A 20,550-nucleotide genomic window follows, 5' to 3' on the forward strand; every position below is an offset into this window, starting at 1 on the left:
TTTTTAATGCAGGGGTCCCCAAACTTTTTACACAGGGGCCAGTTCACTGTCCCTCAGACCGTTGGAGGGCCAGAGTATAAAAAAAACCTATGAACAAATCCCTGTGCACATTGCACATATCTTATTTTAAAGTAAAAAAACAAAACAGGAACAAATACAATATTTAAAATAAAGAACAAGTAAATTTAAATCAACAAACTGACCAGTATTTTAATGGAAACTATGGGCCTGCTTTTGGCTAATGAGATGGTCAATGTGCTCTTCTCACTGACCACCAATGAAAGAGATGCCCCTTCCGGAAGTGCGGTGGGGGCCGGATAAATGGCCTCAGGGAGCCGCATGCGGCCCGCGGGCTGTAGTTTGGGGACCCTTGCTTTAGTGTAAGGTGAAAACAAGACTAAATGACTGGACAGAATATTTAGATGTTTCCAATGTCTGCTCAATTATGCAGCTAAATGCAGTTATCTATACATGTCCACATTTGCTTGCATTTTTATGTACTATATGTTAGGGGATTTATTTTCTTAGTATGAAAATAAGGGGCAATTTGGAGTAGGAAGGTGGGGGAAGTGATCTCATCACTTGGTACGTCCTGATGTCATGCTAGTCTCTAAGAATATGTATGTACCATTGGAATCAGTACCACAGTTTTGTGTGGAGCATTGACTTAGTTTCAGCAAAATAGCATACTAAATTAATGTTAAATTGAGTTTTATTAATATTCTTTTGTTTTTATTTAATTTTAAGTTTAGTTTGCTTTTGGACCTAGTTAGGAGTTAAGTCCTAAAACCCTTAAAATAACCTGTTACTATTTTATATCTTATCTCATTATTTCTTTGTTTTTGTGTTTTAGGAGAGATCAGATTGGTTTCAAACATCATGATTAGATTTTGTGCAGTGTCTGTTGTGTTACTGCTATTTTTAAGTATAGATTTTAATTTTGTTACATTTTCAGTTTTGTTTTTTAGGTGGAAGACCTGTTTTGCCATGATATTTATAAAAAATCTTTATCTCATTTGTTTACTTTTATATTACAGTTTTTGATCTTCATCAGCCTGCTCATCTGTTCAATGGCTTGTATGTTTTTAAAGTTTTAAAATGAAGTTGCCAAATTGTTTGTCTGACTCTTCTATCTTAGTTCTGAAATGATTAATTTCCAGCAGCTGTTATTCCTCCTATTTTTTGGGATAATATATCATTTCTCTTGTTCTGCAGTATTTTTCCATATGCTGCTTGGTGACATTTTTTCTTTAGTAGGGATTGTGTGAGCGTATATGTCTGTGTGTGTAAGTTTATTTTATTCATCAGCTTTTAGTTACAGCTCAGGATTTGTTAGCAAATAAACCTGCATGGAAAGGACGCTGGCATGCGCTGCTTCTGGCATTGGTAAAGATTATTTTGGATCAGTTCTCTTACTTTGAACAACTAGAAAGGCAAAAAACAAACAAACCCCACAACAACACAGAAAACGAAGTAAAAAATAATGTTATGAACCCATCAGAGACTTGCCAAAGCAGTGAGAAATTTTGTAGTAAAAGTTTGGCATAAATGGGAGTCCAGAAGGATGAAGTCCTACATTTGGAACTCTTTTCCTCCATCTAGGCTGTAGCTGATTTCAAAAGAAGCTAGAAGCAGAGAGGGCAAGGTCGGAGCTCTCAGTAGTCTCGAAGGCTGGGGAAAGCAAAACTGGCATTCAGCAATGCTCCAGCTTTCAGTCGGGACTCTACATGGTGACTGACTAGGAGAAAGGTTGGCTTGAAAATAAGAGAAGTTATAAACTGAAAACAGACTAGCCCTCATAGGGACAGAAGGCCAGCTTTGAATCATCTTCATTCCTAATTGGATAGGTGATTTGGGATTCCTAGTAACCTCAGCCTGACTTCCTGTTGGAAGCAAAACCAAGTCTCTCCCCAAGGGAGATGTTATCATCCAGAGCTTTAAATGAGCCCTACAGTTTTTCATATTCAGCATCTGTCACCTGATAAAAAACTACTCACCCATAAGAAATAATAATTATAGATGTGACTGAAAACCAAGGGAATCAATAGACAATGGAAAACTATATGGGACTATAAAATAACTCTGATTAATCTGTTCAAAAGATTAAAAGGCAGATGAGAATTTTGACAACTGGAAACTAAAAAAGAAACAAATGAAAAATTCAGAAACTAAAAAATATAGTTAAACACATCAATTAATGAAAACTCTCAACAGATGGATTAAACATAAGTTTGTATGCAGCTAAAGAGAGAAGTTTGAATTGAAAGATTGGCCAGCATATATGTATTATCCAAAAAGAATGGAGGAATGAAAGGATGAACAATATACAAGCACATAGGAAACATGTGGCTAAAAGCTATCGCTTATGCAACTGGATTTTCAGAAGAAGAAGGAGGAAAATGAGGCATCAACAATGTCTGAAAATATAAAGCTATAGATTCAACAATCTCTGAGTCAAAAATGGGATAGCTACAAATAAAACTGTACATAGTCATATCATAGTAAGAGCATTGACAATCAAAGTCAAAGAGAGTATCTTAAAAATAGCCAGAGCTAAAAAGAAGGCAGATTGCCTTCAAGAGAAACAATAATAAGAAATGCCAGCTGACTTTACTTCCTGAAGTTTCTCAGCAATTCAGGGAACGTGGATTTTCCCTAGCTTTAGTCTTTGTTTTAGTTCAATCCTCTTTTCTGGTATATAGTTGTATATAAGTTTGAATGTTACTTTAGTATTTAGTGTGTTTTTAGGTCTAAAAAGGTATCTTATATCCCCTGCTGGCTGACTCCCTAATAATCTGAAATAAGCATTTGAACAACTGTAATCTCTAGAATATATGTCTACTAACAATCCCACATCAGACCACATCATTTCCTGGGATTTAAAATTTTGAGTGAGTGAAAGATGTTCCTGTGTAGAGTTGGGCAATACACATTGTTTCAGTAAGAGCAGCAGCTGTGACAGCTGTTCAGTTTCCTGTTTGTTACAGATCTGGGGTTTCTGAAGGAATGTTTAGAAGGGAGGAGGTTTTTCTCTCTTTTTAGGTGTGTTGGTCTTGTTATGTGTCTAGGCATGGTGGCTCATCAATGAGACATTGCAGTCTGGCTTTATAAGCCCTTAGGTAGTAGCTTTCTCTTTTACATTCTGATCATAAAAGGATGGAATAGATAGTGACAGATGCTGTTTAAAACCAGATGTTAGAATTGATCCTTAAAATATTTATGTTTATTATTTTTATATTTCCTCGTATAACTTAGTTCAAAATTTTCACTGATAGAAATTCTCTTTGGGAATGCAGGTATTTTAAAAAAGCTTTTAAAATGTCTAGTCTATTTATTTTTGGAAGTTGTTTAAAGAAACTAAATCTCTCTTTATTATATTCTTTGATTTAGTTAAAAGAAAGCTTGGAACAGTCAATAGGCCAACTGCGGAGTCAACGTTTACTGAGAAACTCAGGAGGGAGAAGTATTTCTGTGACAAGTCTGAGTGCAAGTGACCTTGATGGTGGCACTGTGACAGGTAAACTCTGCAGCTGGTCTGAAAACCACTTTTCATTTAAAACTATTCCTGTAGTACATAGTGAATATATTTAATCTTTGGATAATTACAATCCATACATAAAATCATACAAATAAGGTGTTAAAAGAGGCAGTCCAGGATTCTATAGTGAATATTTAAAAATATGTTTAACAGTACTCTGTTATTATGAGTGTGTTACTTTTGTTGTTTTCAGACTCCATAGACCATGTAGAGCTTTACCTGACAAAACCCAGATTTAAGAATCTGTCATCAATCAAAGCAAACACAAAAATAGGATTTATTTGGTGGTATACTTCCTGGATTACAAGTCCTACTTTCATTGTTTTTCAAATATCTGATTATGAAATATCCTGATGCTTGTTAAGAATAGGTGAATTTGTGGTGTGTCACTAGAATTCAGTGGCTAGATTAAAGGTGAAAATGCTTAGTCTGCCAGTAATTAATCTTACTTACTTTGTACAGCACCAAGGTCTATGTTTGAGTGAAAAAGACTTAGGCAGAATAGAAGAGTCTGCAGTGAAGAGAGGTGATTTAGGCAGAGTGAACCTTAGTAGCTCGCATTTTCAATATTGCTATTGATCATGATAATAAGGATTAGCGATTGGACACAGTCAGCTATTTTTCTTTATGTAGTTAGTTTTTATTGATTCAAATGCCATTTTAGATTAATTAATTTGTTATTTGAAAAATTTATTTTAGGGATTCATAAATGTTATTTTTATTTAGCAATTATTTTTATGTAAGAGAAAATATATTACTTTTTTGAAAAGTATAGCAATTTAGAACTTTTGACATGTCCTATTTCCAGTTTATTTCTGTTCATTTTGTCAGCCTTGAGAGCAAGATCAGTGCCAGTTTTGTGGAATTTTATGACCATAGTAACATACTAAGGAAATAGTCTGGTTAAGGGCACATGTAATTCATTCTGCTATGTACTTACTGAGTAAAATTTTAGATTCTTCCCTCTCATGCAGTATTTTTATCTTGTTCCTTTTCTTTCATTTGTCAAGAGAGCTACCGTTTTCCACCTACCTCACCTCTCAAGGACTATGGGGGTCAACAGGGTAGTAAACGAATGAGATCCAGGACTGGTGTCCGGTTTGTTCGGGAGACTGATGACGTGGGCCAGGTACTTCGCACCATTCCATAATCTGTGTTTCTTATATTCTATATAAGTGACTGATGCTTGAATTTGATGGCTGTATATTAACCAAGAGTTTCATCATTAGTAACTTCGTAGTGATTTTTGTTAAAACTAAGAACTATTTTATTCTCAGTGTACTAAGCATCATCCTCCGTTTAGTTTGAACTTTGCTATGGAGGACTGTACTTTGTAGAACAATTTAAAAGTGAATGTTTGTAGACATGTTTTGTTTCCTTGTTCAGGCAGCTCACTCTGTGTGCCTTGCTAAGTCAGCTACCTTCTGTTTTGTTAAGTTTGGTTTACTGTGAACAACTTGGTCCTTGTGTGGTTCACCTCGTCCTATTCATTTTCCCATTAGTGTTTTTCTGATTGCTGAGTCATCCGTGCAGCCGCTTTCTACAAAGCAAGAAATTTTATACTTTTTCTGTATATTCACTGAAGATTTCAGCAGTGTTAGTTCTATGGACATATTTGTTTTTCTAATTCTTCAAATTTCTTTGCAAGAGCTCAACAAACTTTTTGTTGCCTGGGTAGCTAAATTAATTAGGTAAGGGCTAGGAGATATTGCTGACTTGGACATCTTTACTTTGGTAGTTTTAGGACTAGGGTTTAGAGTTTGTTAGGATACTTATCGGTAGCTTTCGATTGTTTCAGCCTAAGATAAAGAGATTACAGAACCAAGTACATTAGAAGACACCTTGTGGGAACTTTTCCTGGACCATGTGATTTGTTTTGGTAGTTGTAACTTGCTAGCATGAATGATATGATTAAAACTAAAGCAGAGAACACTATCTTGACATCATTCATTTACTCTTTCATTCTGTTTGTTTAGTTCCTATGTCCTGGGAAAGTGCCTATGCTTGGACACAGTGATGAGCAAAAACCTTGCCTTTTTTTTGGAACTTATGATCTAGCGTCGGAGCTAGATAGTAATTAAATAAGTGCATAAACACATCCATAATTATGTGCAGAGATGCGTGCTCTAACAGAAGGAAGCATAGGCTATGGGACTATACAGTAGAGGGTCCTGCCCCAGTCAGGGAAGGCTTCTTGAAAATGAACTTTAGCTGATGAGCTGAGATCCAAAGGTTGAATGTCATTCAAGGTAGAACAAATATCTTGGCAGGAAGGAAGATGGCGCCTATGAGTAAATTAAAGAAGGCCATTTGGCCAAAGAACTATGAAGCACTGAAACCATGTACTGCCTTGTAAGGGAGTGAAAGCTATTTTGAAAAGATTACCCCGGCTCCAGTGTAGAAAATAAGAGTCAATATGGGCGAACTGATTAGGAGCATATTGTTGTCTTGTGGGTGTGAGATGATGATCACTTGGAATAGGAGAAATGGAGTTGGAAAGAAGAGGGGTAGATTTAAATGCTGTATGGTGAGGAAAATGAAACGTCTCGAAGGTCAGATGGCCATTTGGGGAGGGTGGGAATGAGTGAAATGGAGGTGTCAAAGACCAGGCCTAGGACTCCAGTTTGCAAACTGGGAAAATAATGATGGCAGAGCCTAAGTGAGTAGTCTCTTGTTCATCTGCTCTATTACTTGCACTCCCTTCTCTTTAATTGTTCTTCCTTATTTATTATTATTTTTTAATTTTAATTTTTTGTATTTTTCTGAAGTTGGAAACGGGGAGGCAGTCAGACAGACTCCCGCATGCGCCCGACCGGGATCCACCCGGCATGCCCACCAGGGGGCGATGCTCTGCCCATCTGGGGCATCGCTCTGTTGTGACCAGAGCCATTCTAGCGCCTGAGGCAGAGGCCACAGAGCCATCCTCAGCGCCCGGGCCAACCTTGCTCCAATGGAGTCTTAGCTGCGGGAGGGGAAGAGAGAGACAGAGAGGAAGGAGAGGAGAAGGGTAGAGAAGCAGATGGGCGCTTCTCCTGTGTACCCTGGCCGGGAATCGAAGCCAGGACTCCTGCACACCAGGCTGATGCCCTACCACTGAGTCAACCAGCCAGGGCCTGTTCTTCCTTATTTTAAGTCCATTTTCATAAGATGACCTTTAGCTACACATGACTGTGTGCTTCTTAGTGGCCCGGTGCATGAAGACTTATCTGTCTCCCATGTTACATTGTGAGCCACTTGTTTCCCAGCACAATGTTGGCACCGATTAGTTGCTCACTGTGCACTTGTTGAAACGAATCAGTTTGTTGTTTTATTATAAGTTATAGTATATACATACATATAGAGATTAATATTTACAATTAAGGCCCTGGCCGGTTGGCTCAGCGGTAGAGCGTCGGTCTAGCGTTCGGAGGACCCGGGTTCGATTCCCGGCCAGGGCACACAGGAGAAGCGCCCATTTGCTTCTCCACACCTCCGCCGTGCTTTCCTCTCTGTCTCTCTCTTCCCCTCCCGCAGCCAAGGCTCCACTGGAGCAAAGATGGCCCGGGCGCTGGGGATGGCTCTGTGGCCTCTGCCTCAGGCGCTAGAGTGGCTCTGGTCGCAACATGGCGACGCCCAGGATGGGCAGAGCATCGCCCCCTGGTGGGCAGAGCGTCGCCCCCTGGTGGGCGTGCCGGGTGGATCCCGGTCGGGCGCATGCGGGAGTCTGTCTGACTGTCTCTCCCTGTTTCCAGCTTCAGAAAAATGAAAAAAAAAAAAAAAAAAAAAAAAGAAATGCATATTTAGAATTAAAAGTACAATGATATGAATGAAAATCCATTTAACCATCAGCCAGGCCAATAAATGGATCATTATTATACCCTCAAAGCCCCTTTTTATATTACTTCTTTCCCCAAGTGCTATCAGTGATTTTGACATTTATGTTAATCATTGTCCTAACTGTTCTTTTAAATAATATTTTTACTACTTGCATCATGTTTAGTATTGCCTGCATTTAAACTTTATCTAACTGGAATAGTGCTCTAGACCTTCTTTTATAACCTGCTTTTTCCATTTGATGTTGTTTTTGACATTGAGCCTTACTAGTGTGTAGGTGGGTTGGATTATTTCGTTTTCACTGCTGTAAGATGCGTCACTGGAGGGATATATCGCGGTTTATTTATTTCCATTCTCTTTTTAATTGGACTTTGGTTTGTTTTCAGTGTTGTCATTATGAACAATACTGCTCCAAATATCCTTTTTCATGGTTCCTGGTGCACGTGGGCAAGAGCTTCTGTGCAGCGTGGGCTGGCACACCGCAGTGTGTGGTCTACTTGAATAACGTTGTATTGTAACACAGTCATGTTCATTTGTTAGGGCTACTTTCGTGCCACAGTAGAAGAGCTGAATAATTGTGCAGAGAACATATAACTCAAAAGCCTGAAATATTTGCTCTTGTACCCTTTACGGAAAAAGTTTGCTGACCTCACCTTTTCTAGCATGTCTATAAGAAGTGGAATTATCGGATGATAAAAATTAGAGATGTGATGGTTAATGTTATATATTGCTTTTTAAAAGTTTTTTTTTTCGAAAAAGACTTTATTTCTTTCGGAACAGACATTAATTTTATTCAATTGTTTTAAAGTGAGAGGAGGTAGTGAGATAGACTCCCACATGTGCCCCAACCAGGATCCACTCAGCAAGCCCTGTCTGGGGCCAGTGCTCAAGTCAACTGAGCTATTTTTAATGCTGAGGCTGACATGCTTGGGCCAACCAAGCTATCCTCAGCGCCGGGGCTCACACTTGAACCAATTGAGCCACTGGCTGTGGGAATAGGAGAGAAGCAGAGAGGGAGGGGGAGAGAAGCAGATGGTTGCTTCTCCTGTGTGCCTTGACCGGGAATCAACCAGGGATGTCCATATATCAGGCCGATGCTCTATCCATTGAGCCACTGGCCAGGGCCTATTTAATCTTAATGACGTTATAAAATGTGGACATTATTATAAGGAACAATTTTTTATTCTTACCCTCAGTGAATCTTCATGGAAGAATTCAACAGAATCCTGAATGGATAACTGTGTTTTGCCTTTTCCAGCTTCATGCTTTTCATCAGTCCGTCCGAGACCTCAGCAGTGAACAAGTTCGCCTTGGAGATGACTTCAACCGGGAACTTGCCAGAAGATGCAGGTAAAGTCAGAGTGTGGTTTTCGTGGGAGGCATGAATTGTTAGAAGAATAAAAAAGGTTCTATAATTGACATGTTTACATGAATTAAAAGAAAAGCTACTGGTTTGGTTTTTTAAAATTTTATTTAGACAATTAATTTTAATGGGGTGACATTGATCAATTAGAGTACATCGATTCAAGAAAACATCTCCAGATCATTTTGACATTTGATTATGTTGTATACCCATCACTCAAAGTCCGATTGTCATCCGTCACCTTTTATTTGGTTTTCTTTATTCCTCTTCTCTCACCCCCTCCCTTCCTCTCCCCCTGGTAACCACTGCACTCTTATTCATGTCCATGTATCTCAATTTTGTGTCCCACCTATGTATGGAATCATATAGTTCTTAGTTTTTTCTGATTTACTTATTTCACTCAGTATAATGTTATCAAGGTCCATCCATATTGTTGTAATGATCCGATGTCATCATTTCTTATGGCTGAGTAGTATTCCATAGTATATATGTACCACTTCTTCTTTATCCGGTCATCTATTGAAGGGCTTTTTGGTTGTTTCCATGTCTTGGCCACTGTGAACAATGCTGCAATGAACATGGGGCTGCATGTGTCTTTACGTACCAGTGTTTTTGAGTTATGGGGGTATATTCCCAGTAGAGGGATTGCTGGGTCATGTGGTAGTTCTATTTTTAATTTTTTGAGGAACCACCATACTTTCTTCCATAATGGTTGTACTACTTTCCATTCCCACCAACAATGGATGAGGGTTCCTTTTTATTCACAGCCTCTCCAACCCTTGTTATTACCTGTTTTGTTGATAATAGCGAATCTAACAGGTGTGAGGTGGTATCTCATTGTAGTTTTGATTTGCATTTCTCTAATAACTAATGAAGATGAGCATCTTTTCATATATCTATTAGCCATTTGTATTTCTTCCTGGGAGAAGTGTCTGTTCTTGTCCTCTTCCCATTCTTTTATTGGATTGTTTGTTTGTTTGTTGTTGAGTTTTATGAGTTCTTTGCATACTTTGGATGTTAGGCCCTTATCTGAGCTGTTGTTTGAAAATATCATCTCCCATTTAGTTGGCTGTTTGTTTTGTTGTCAGTTTCTTTTGCTGTACAAAAGCTTCTTAGTCTGATGTAGTCCCATTCATTTATCTTTGCCTTCACTTCCCTTGCCTTCAGAGTCAAATTCATAAAATGTTCTCTACGGCCAAGGTCCATGAGTTTAGTACTTATGTTTTCTTCTATGTAATTTATTGTTTCAGGTCTTATTTTTAGGTCTTTGATCCATTTTGAATTAATTTTGGTACAAGGGGACAAACTGTAGTCAAGTTTCATTCTTTTGCATGTGGCTTTCCAGTTTTCCCAGCACCATTTGTTGAAGAGGCTTTCTTTTCTCCATTGTGTGTTTTTGCCTTCTTTATCAAAGATGATTTGACCCTATATATGTGGTTTTATTTCTGGGCTTTCTATTCTGTTCCATCGGTCTGAGTATCTATTTTTCTGCCAATACCGTGCTGTTCTGATTGTCGTGGCTCTATAATATAATTTGAAGTCAGGTATTGTAATACCCCAGCTTTTTTTCTTTTTCCTTAGGATTGCTTTGGCTATTTGGGGTTTTTTATAGTTCCATATAAATCTGATGATTTTTTGTTCTATTTCTTTAAAAAATGACATTGGAATTTTGATGGGAATTGCATTAAATTTGTATATTGCTTTGGGTAATATGGTCATTTTGACTACATTTATTCTTCCTATCCAAGAACAAGAAATATTTTTCCATTTCATTGTATCTTTTTTGATTTCCCTTAAAAATGCTTTGTAGTTTTCATTATATAGGTCCTTTACATTCTTTTTTATGTTTATTCCTAGGTATTTTATTGTTTTTTGTGGCAACCGTAAAAGGTATTATTTTTTTGAGTTCGTTTTCTGATGTTTCATTGTTGGCATATAGGAAGGCAATAGACTTCTGTATATTAATTTTGTATCCTGTGACCTTACTGTATTGGTTTATTGTTTCTAATAGTCTTTTTGTGGAGTCTTTGGGGTTTTTGATTGTACAGGATCGTATCATCTGCAAACTTTCCCAATATGAATGCCTTTTATTTCTTTCTCTTGTTTGATTACTCTGGCTAGAAAATCCAGTACTACATTGAATAAGAGTGGAGAGAGTGGGCAGCCTTATCTTATTCCTGATTTTAGAGGAAAAGTTCAGTTTCTTGCCATTTAATATGATGTTAGCTGATGGTTTGTCATAAATGGCCTTTATTATGTTGAGATATTTTCCTTCTATATCCATTTTGTTGAGTGTTTTAAACACAAAATGATGTTGTATTTTATCAAATACCTTTTCTACATCTATTGATAGGATTATATGGTTTTTGTTCTTGGTTTTGTTGATATGGTATATACAGTGGCCAGCAAACTGTGGCTCGCGAGCCACATTCGGCTCTTTGGCCCCTTGAGTTTTTAGCAAAGGCCTGCTTAGGAGTACCCTAATTAAGTTAATAACAATGTACCTACCTATATAGCTTAAGTTTAAAAAATTTGGCTCTCAAAAGAAATTTCAATTGTTGTACTGTTGATATTTGGCTCTGTTGACTAATGAGTTTGCCAGCCACTGGTATATTACATTAACTGTTTTACGTAGGTTGAACCATTCTTGTGATTCCAGGAGAATCCCACTTGGTCATGATGAATTATTTTTTTAATGTGTTGTTGTATTCGATTTGCTAGTATTTTGTTTAGGATTTCAGCATCTCTATTCATTAGCGATATTGGTCTGTAGTTTTCTTTTTTGTGTTGTCCTTGCCAGGTTTTGGTTTGAGGGTTATGTTGGCCTCATAAAATTGTGTTTGGGAGTATTGCTTCTTCTCCAATTTTTTGGAAGACTTTGAGTAGAATAGGAATCAAATCTTCTTTGAATGTTTGATAGAATTCACTGGTATACCGTCTGGACCTGGACTTTCATTTTTTGGGAGGTTTTTGATAGTTGTTTCTTTTTTTTTTTTTTCATTTTTCCGTAGCTGGAAACGGGGAGGCAGTCAGACAGACTCCCGCATGCACCCGACCAGGAACACCCGGCATGCCCACCAGGGGGTGATGTTATGCCCCTCTGGGGTGTCGCTCTGTTGCATCCAGAGCCATTCCAGTGCCTGAGGCAAAGGCCACAGAGCCATCCCCAGCGCCTGGGCCATCTTTGCTCCAATGGAGCCCTGGCTGCGGGAGGGGAAGAGAGAGACAGAGAGGAAGGAGAGGGGGAGGGGTGGAGAAGCAGATGGGCGCTTCTCCTGTGTGCCCTGGCTGGGAATCTAACCCGGGACTCCTGCACGCCAGGCTGATGCTCTACTGCTGAGCCAACCGGCCAGGGCCGATAGTTGTTTCTATTTCCTCTCTGCTTATGAGTCTGTTTAGGCTTTCTGCTTCTTCATAACTCAGTCTAGGAAGATTGTATTGTTCTAGGAATTTATCCATTTCTGGTGTATAGTTTTTCATAGTAGTCTATGATAATTCTTTGTATATCTATGATATCTGTGGTGATTTCTCCTTTTTCATTTTGGATTTTGTTTATATGAGTCCTTTCTCTTTTTTCCTTGGTGAGTCTTGCCAAGGGTTTGTCAATTTTGTTGATCTTTTCAAAGAACCAGCTCCTTGTTTTATTGATTTTTTTCTATACTTTTTCTGTTCTCTATTTCATTTATTTCTGCTCTGATTTTTATTATTTCCTCTCTTTTGCTGGTTTTGGGTTGCCTTTGTTCTAGTCCTCTTTTTCTAGTTCCTTAAGATGTGATGTTAAGTTGTTTACTTGGGCTCTCTTTTGTTTGTTCATATAAGCCTGTAGTGATATGAACTTCCCTCTTATTACTGCTTTTGCTGCATCCCAGAAATTCTGATATATTGTATTGTCATTTTCATTTGTCTGAATGTATCTTTTGATTTCTGCGCTTATTTCTTCTTTAACCCACTCAGTTTTTAGAAGTCTGTTGATTAATTTTCACATTTTTGTGGTTTTGTTTACTTCTTTTTTTCAATTGAATTCTAGTTTCAAAGTTTTATGGTCAGAGAATATGCTTGGTATAATTTCATTCTTTCTGAATTTGTTGATGTTGGTTTTGTGGCCCAACATATGGTCATTTCTTGAGAATGTTCCATGTACAATGGAGAAAAATGTATATTCTGGTGTTTTGGGATGAAATGTCCTGTAGATCTCTATCATATCCAATTGTTCTAGTATTTTGATTAAGGCCCATATTTTTTTATTGATTTTCTGTTTGGATGAACGATCTAGAGTGTCAGCGGTGTATTGAGGTCTTCAAGTATGATTGTATTTTTGTTGGTTTTTATTTTTAGATCAGTTAGTAGATGTCTTATATACTTTGGTGCTCCTTGGTTTGGTGCATATATATTAAGAAGTGTTATGTCTTCTTGATTCAATGTCCCCTTTATCATTATGAAATGACCATCTTTGTCTCTGATTACCTTTACTGTCTTGTAGTCAATATTGTTAGATATGAGTATGGCTATACCTGCTTTTCTTTGGATGTTATTTGTTTGGAGAATTGTTTTCCAACCTTTCACTTTGAATTTGTTTTTATCCTTGTAGCTTAGATGTGTTTCTTGAAGGCAGCATACATACAGTTGGATTTTCTTTTTTGATCCACTCTGCTACTCTGTGTCTTTTTATTGGTGAGTTCAATCCATTTACATTTAATGTAATTATTGACACTTGAGGGTTTCCTTTTGCCATTTTATATATTGTTTTGTGATAGCTTTGTATCTTGTTTGGTTCTTCTCTTTTGTTTTACTGTCATTTGTTTTTGCTTTGTTGTATTCCATACTTCTTTCCTCTGTTTCTTCTTTTTTTAAGCCATGTGTTTCTGTAGTGGTTTTTTTCAGGGGTGGTTACCATTATTTAATAAAAAGGATTTATATCATATTTATTGTAATACATTATCTCATGAGTGCTTCTGTACTCCATCTTCCTTTGCTACTGTTAATCTTTGTTCTCTCCCCTTTTTTGTTTTTGTTGTCACAGATTAATCTTGTTTTAATTGTGATCTTGTTGGAGCTTTTACTTGTAATTTTGTTTTGTCTTGTTCTTTGTATCTGGTTGGATACCCCCTTTTGTATTTCCTGAAGTGGGGGTTTTCTGGTGATAAATTGTCTCATCTTTTCTATATCAGTGAATGTTTTTATTTCCTGTTCTTATTTGAAGGATAGCTTTGGTGGATATAGTATCCTTGGCTAGAAGTTCCTCTCTTTCAGTACTTTAAATATTGGAGTCCACTCTCTTCTGGCTTGTAGAGTTTCTGCTGAGAGATCTGATGTAGCCTAATGGCCTTCTTTTATATGTTGTATTCTTCTTTTCTCTGGCTGCCTTGAGGATTTTTTCTTTGTCATTGGTTTGTGATAATTTTATTACAATTTGTCTTAGAGTCAGTCTGTTTGTGTTAAGATAACTCAGTGTTTTGTTTGCTTCCTGGATTTGAGGCTGTAATTCTTTCCACAGGCTTGGGAAGTTCTTGTCTATTATTTGTTTGAATATGTTCTCCATTCCATTTCTCTCTCTTCTTCTTATGATATACCCATTATTCTTATGTTGCTATTTCTGATGGAGTCAGACAATTTCTGTAGGGTTTTCTCATTTTTTAAAATTTGTGAGTTTTGTCTTCTCTCTGTAGTGTCTCTAGTTGCCTGTCTTCTATGTCACTAATTCTCTCCTCTATCTGGTCTGTTCTATTAGCTAAGCTTGTTACCTCAGTTGTCTGTTCATGTATTGAGTTTTTCATCTCTGTTTGATTCATTTTCATAGTTCAGTTTTCCTGGTGACTTATTCTTTTTGTTCATTGAATTGTTTTTTTGAGCTCTCTAAATTGCCTTTCTGTGCTTTCTTGTATTTCCCCGAGTATTTTTAGGACTTCAATTTTTAATCCTCTGTCATTTAACTATAAGCTTTCCAAGCAATTGAAATTTTTTCTAGAGATTTTTTTATCATCTATCTGAGCTATATCTCTGTCTTTTGTATCCACTATATTTGATTTCTTTTTCCTTAATTGCATTTGAGAGTGGTATTGTTAATAACACTAATAAGAGATAATTAGAAAATAAAAAAATTGAAAAGATACAGTGAAAAATGAAAATTCTATTATGATAACTGGAATAAAATCTACAGAGAATGGGGAGCCAGAACTGAGGAAAAATGACAAAGAGATAAAAAAAATGAAGTAAAAAACATGCAAAATGCCACAAAGAAAAATATGAATCCAAAATAAAATAATTTGTTGATAAATAATGATCAAATGAGAGAAAAAGAAAAAAAAAAGAGAAAAGAACAAAAAAGTTACGGTTTTTGAAATGTAACCCTCATAAAAAGAACAAGAATGAAAAATGTAACAACTTTGTCTGGTGTGTGTATATTTCAGATGCTCCTGAGATTTTTTTCTCTGTCTTTAGTTCTTGAATTTGTTGAAATTTCAGGGAGAGATATTGGGAGCACCCCTCATGGCTCCATTTCTCTGATGTCACTCTCGAAAAGCTACTGTTTTTATACCAGTATTTTAAAATTTATTAATAGAAGAGTTCAAGACTCTTTGAATTTAGAATGTATCATGACTCAGTGTAAGACAAGTTAATTTCATAATTTTAAAAACCAATGAATACTTTGGAAAGAGAGACAGACACAGAGACCACCTGATTGATGTGGGAGCTTTAAAACAAACAGCATAATATGGAATTTGCAGATCAAAGGACATGACCCATAGTAGAATCTTTTAGATTTCAGTTGAAATTTTTGAAAGCCAATGGTTTCTATCTGCCCAGGCTTGGCAATTTTGTCAGTTCTGGGTAGTCCCCAAGAAGTATCACTTTATTTGAAATTTCTTCAGTGTCTTTTCATTTTCATCATCAACTATGATAGTTGGCTTTCATTTGGGGCCATCTTTTTACAGAAACAAACATTCTGTGTCCTTCTCAAGGTTCACAATACATGTGCAGCAATGATTAGGGAGCAGCAAAGCTGAATTGAAGTTTGGGTACCAAGCTCATGTGCTAATTCGCTTCATCTAGTAAACCATCCCACACACCGATTGGTGTTGCTGTAATAAAAAGTGTAAAAAACTGTAATTGTTAAGTTCATGAATATCAACTACTGTATAGTCTGTATAACTTACCTGTTTTTTATGAAGAAGGCAGGAAATTTAGTACTAAGAATTAAAGTCCTTGCTAAAACTATTATTACTTCTACTGCTTAATATTATCATACACCTATTTCATGCCAGATAGCTTTAGGTTCAACTCTGCACAACCCTAATAAGGTAGTTGTTATTCTTTTCTTCATTTTCTTGATTGTGGAAATGGGCTTAGTGAGAGGCAGTAACTCAGTTTGCTGATCAAACAGGGGGACCTGTTGGAGTCCTAATTCAAATCTGGGCAGTAAGGCTCCTGAGTGCTCTTTATTATTGTGATTCAAGATCCTTTTTGTGTATAACAGATGCAAATAAGGCACTTAAATTCCTGAATTTTGAGCTACATTACTTATTGAGCTGTATTATTAATTTGTTGGACCAATAAGGGTTAGTTGATTTAATACTTAGGTATTTATTTTTGACAAATAACTTTATTTTTGATAAAGTCAACAGGATAGCATCAACATTCTAATATAGCATCTTCCTGGAGTATCTTTATTATGTGGCTTTTGCACACTTGAAGGAAGGGTATAAATTAAGCACTAGGAAAGAGTATTGTCCTATAAGAAGACACAGGGGAAGTTGCAGGGATGACTTAGTTAATTAGTTTAAATGGACATTTGCATGTACAGTGATAGGCTGGAAATATTCTGATCCATGGCTGGTACCATCTGGAGACGTGTGTGAGGAACAGAAACTTTATTTAGCCTAAAATAGGAGTCTAATGTCTTGTGAAACTTGGTGGCTTAACTTTGTGAATGAGGAATATTTAGGGTTCAATTCTGCTTTACTTGTACCACAGATTTTTAATTTATGTTTATAAAAGTATTCTGGGTAGGAAGTTGCTAAGTTTAATTTTCTGAGTGATTCAAAAGGTTGATATGCTCATTGCATTATTATTTTAAAAAATTTTCTCAACATTTATTACAAAAAGTACTTTGGAAATAAAGATTTTAGAAAGGATTAAATAAAGCTTTATTCAGAATTCACTTACTTTGGATGCCATATGGAGAACTGGTTTGAGGAGGGCGAGTTAGAACTTTTGCATTAGTATATGTGAGATGATGGTGGTGGGACCAGGATCATGGCGAGGGGGCAGTTGGACAGGGGTATGTTTGAAGATATTTCTTTGCATATTGAATAGGTGTGATTTAGCAGTGAATTGGACATGGAGAGGAAAGGGAGAAGAAATCCAGATGACTCCCAGATTTCTGACTTGAGCAGCTGGGTAGACAGATGGTTATTCTGCTTCTGAAATACAGAAGCCTGGTGGAAGTAGGTGAGGTGTAGAAATTAAGGGTTTGACTTTGTCTGTGTTAGGTTTAAGATGCCTATGAGACATCCAGATAGAAATGTGAAACACTCAGCTGGGTATTTACTTTGGAGCTCAAAGGAGAAGCCTTTTAGAGGTTATAAGAGTGGTCACATGTAGAAGTGGTTTGGAACCAAGGAAGCAGAGGGTGTTTAGAGGGAGACTGTAGCGAGCGCATCCGGGACAGGCTGAGTGTAGTCATGTACAAGGAGGCACTGGGCTGGGAAGGAAGAGCTGGTGAGATGTGGGATGTCCAGGAGTGCATGGAACCACAAAAGCCAAGGAAGAGGTACAAGTAAAGACATTTTCATAAATTTAAAGACTTGCAAAATGTGCCTTTTAGGGTAATTGCTTTTTGAGGAAATTACCTATGGGCATATAAGTAAAATAAGTAGTAACCAAGAAAGAAGGAGATACAAGTTTTAAAAGAAATAGTAAAACTAACCCAGAAATTCTGTGAAAATAATCCCCAGAGTGGTAGCTACGGAGCAAACTCAGGAATAATTTACTGTGAATTAGAGCAGCAAGTCAGTGTCCTTGAGAATAATGTGTTTGAATGGCATTGATTCTTAATAAATGATTCAGTAACACATAGGAGAAAATTTCAATGATGTGATAAATAATGTCCATATATGGCCAAAAGATGAGAAAATAGGAAAACCAAAAACACAAGAAAATTAATGATCCAAATAAGCTGACTAAATTGTGAACATGACTGAAGGTAAGCCAAAAGCATCAATTCTCTGAGATGGAATAATTTATGAGAGGAATATTTTGCAAGTCCCACAGATAACCAGTAGAAGAACTAAAAATAGCAATATATTCATCCAGATTTGGAGAGGAGTATAAATGAGCTAAATATTTCAAAACAAGGAGTCAATCGAAAATGTCTAGAATTGAAAATGATGAAAGTAACCAGCAAAAGAATTAAGAATGGAAATGGTTGAGTGTGGTTGCCAGTGGGGTGTGGACTAGAGGTAAGCAAGTGTCAGAAAAGCAGGCCTTTGCTTTTCTTTGTAAGTCTTTCTGTTCTATTTTATTATTGATCCTGTTCGTTATTAATTTGGTGGGAAAAAGGTAATGGGAGATAAGTCAGTGAGGACCGAGTTTGAACTGCGCACTCTGATGTAATTTGATTATGAATTGCTGGAGAGTTTTGTTCTCTCTTCCTCCCTTCCGTCCTTTCTTCTTAATTTGAAATGAAAGGTATTGCAGCCTATTCGTTTGTTGGAGGTGATGTTTCAGTATAGTACTGGTTCTCAAAGTGTAATCCCCAGACCAGCGGCATTAGAGTCACCATGGAATTTATAGAAATGCACATTCTTGGGTCCCATCCCTGAACTATGGATTCAGAACTTTGTATTTTCAACTAGCCCCCCAGATGTTGCGTATGTTTGCTAACATTGGAGAACCATTGCGGTAGTGTTACGTAATAACATTATGTTGCCAATTTTTACAATTGTAAAATTGTAAAATTGTAAAATTCTCAAAGAGCCAACTTAAAATCTTTTTCTTTGTTGCCTAGGTCTGATGCTGAAACCAGAAGGGCTTTGGAAAGGTTGACTGAAAAACTTAGTGAAACCTCAAAACAAGAAGTGGTGAGAAGTCTTTGTTTATGTAAAGTCTTATTTCTTATGTAGGTAGTAGGGAGGGTGGCCCAGCTCATTGTACTCACAGTGAAGTTTAGTAAATTCTGATTTTTTGGGTGGTATATGCCAGTTTGTCTAAAAATATGTTTTACAGCTCTTCTAAAATGTTCATGAATGTTAAGTAAGTTTGACATATTTACAGCGGTAGTAAATTGCAGAGAGAATTATCATTTGTTTTAACTTTCAGAGTTTTATGATGCATATTTTAAATTTTATTGACTCAGTGATTCTTCTGTAGCCTTTGTTAAATGATATTAAGAAGCACAGAACTTTCTGGTAGTGGCTCTGTAGCACTCCCCATTAAGTATTTCAGATCCTCTTATGTAAGTATGTACACAGTTGCTACAAAGACATCCTTGCTGTCTATTTTTCTTTTAGACCAGGGGTAGTCAACCTTTTTATACTTACCGCCCACTTTTGTATCTCTGTTAGTAGTAAAATTTTCTAACCACCCACCGGTTCCACAGTAATGGTGCTTTATAAAGTAGGGAAATGACTTTACTTTATAAAATTTATAAAGCAGAGTTACAGCAAGTTAAAGCATATAATAATAATTACTTACCAAGTACTATATGTCAGATTTTCGCTAAGTTTGGTAGAATAAATCTTTATAAAACAACTTACTGTAGTTAAATCTATCTTTTTATTTATACTTTGGTTGCTCTGCTACCGCCCACCATGAGAGCTAGAACGCCCACTGATGGGTGGTAGGGACCAGGTTGACTGCCACTGTTTTAGATGATACTGACTGATATACCCCTAATTCTCAAGGTTTATTATCTCAAACTCAGATTGTTCACACTCATTATGCAGTGATTTCTTTTTATCAAATTACTCCTCTTGGTGGAATTAAGGTTAAAAAAATAAAGAACATACAGTGTCCATTGATTTGTATCATCTGTGTGTGTTTCTTTAGGAGAAAACTCACAGTAAAAATTGTCATTAGCATGACCAGGCGGTGGCGCAGTGAATAGAGCATCGGACTGGGACACAGCGGACCCAGGTTCGAAATCTCAGGGTCGCCAGCTTGAGCGCGGGCTCATTTGGTTTGAGCAAGGCTCACCAGCTTGAGCCCAAGGTTGCTGGCTTGAGCAAGGGGTCACTTGGTCTGCTGGAGCCCCCTGTCAAGGCACGTATGAGAAAGCAATCAATGAACAGCTAAGATGCTGCACCGAAGAATTGATGCTTCTCATCTCTCTACCTTCCTGTCTGTCTGTCCCTATCTGTTCTTCTCTCTGTCTCTGTCACAAAAAAAAAAAAAAATCATTAAACTGTTGCAAATTTGTCAATTTCAGGAACAATGTATATTCATTCATTTCCCACAATATCTTTGTTTTTTCAAAACAAGAAAAGTTAGCAAAATTTTTTTCTGAACATATTTACTCAAATTGGGTCTCCCAGTAAAGGCAGATAAATTTTCTCCGGTTGTTAATTGTGTTAACAGTTCCTTACATAAATATGTTAAGTATATTTTGGAGTTTGGATTCATTGGCTGCATATGCTAAGAGATGAACTCAGTTATTGCCCTTTTCAAAAATAATAATAACCATCTGTCACATAAAAACACCTTACTCCTGAGTTTTTGGTGCTAATTTCTTTGTAAAGTGCATGCTCTAATGTGTTATCAAGACATGAGATACTTTTTTTTTTTTTTAAGTAAATTCCTAGATTTTCTCAGGTACACCAAGGGCACCTTTAATTTACAC

At 36.9% G+C, this 20,550-nt stretch overlaps 1 protein-coding gene across 4 annotated transcripts in view; it reads left to right on the plus strand.

Moving 5' to 3' along the window:
• Nucleotides 1-20,550, plus strand: part of CEP128 (centrosomal protein 128) — a 412,477-nt gene that overhangs the window by 40,271 nt on the left and 351,656 nt on the right. For all 4 annotated transcript variants that reach the window (XM_066342939.1, XM_066342940.1, XM_066342941.1 and 1 more), the window contains 4 exons: nt 3,391-3,517; nt 4,549-4,667; nt 8,610-8,701; nt 18,721-18,793. In XM_066342939.1, coding sequence (XP_066199036.1) covers nt 3,391-3,517; nt 4,549-4,667; nt 8,610-8,701; nt 18,721-18,793 — 411 coding nt within the window. The remainder of the gene's footprint in view (nt 1-3,390; nt 3,518-4,548; nt 4,668-8,609; nt 8,702-18,720; nt 18,794-20,550) is intronic.

The sequence above is a fragment of the Saccopteryx leptura genome, chromosome 6 (assembly GCF_036850995.1).
Source record: "Saccopteryx leptura isolate mSacLep1 chromosome 6, mSacLep1_pri_phased_curated, whole genome shotgun sequence".
Lineage (NCBI taxonomy): Eukaryota > Metazoa > Chordata > Mammalia > Chiroptera > Emballonuridae > Saccopteryx > Saccopteryx leptura.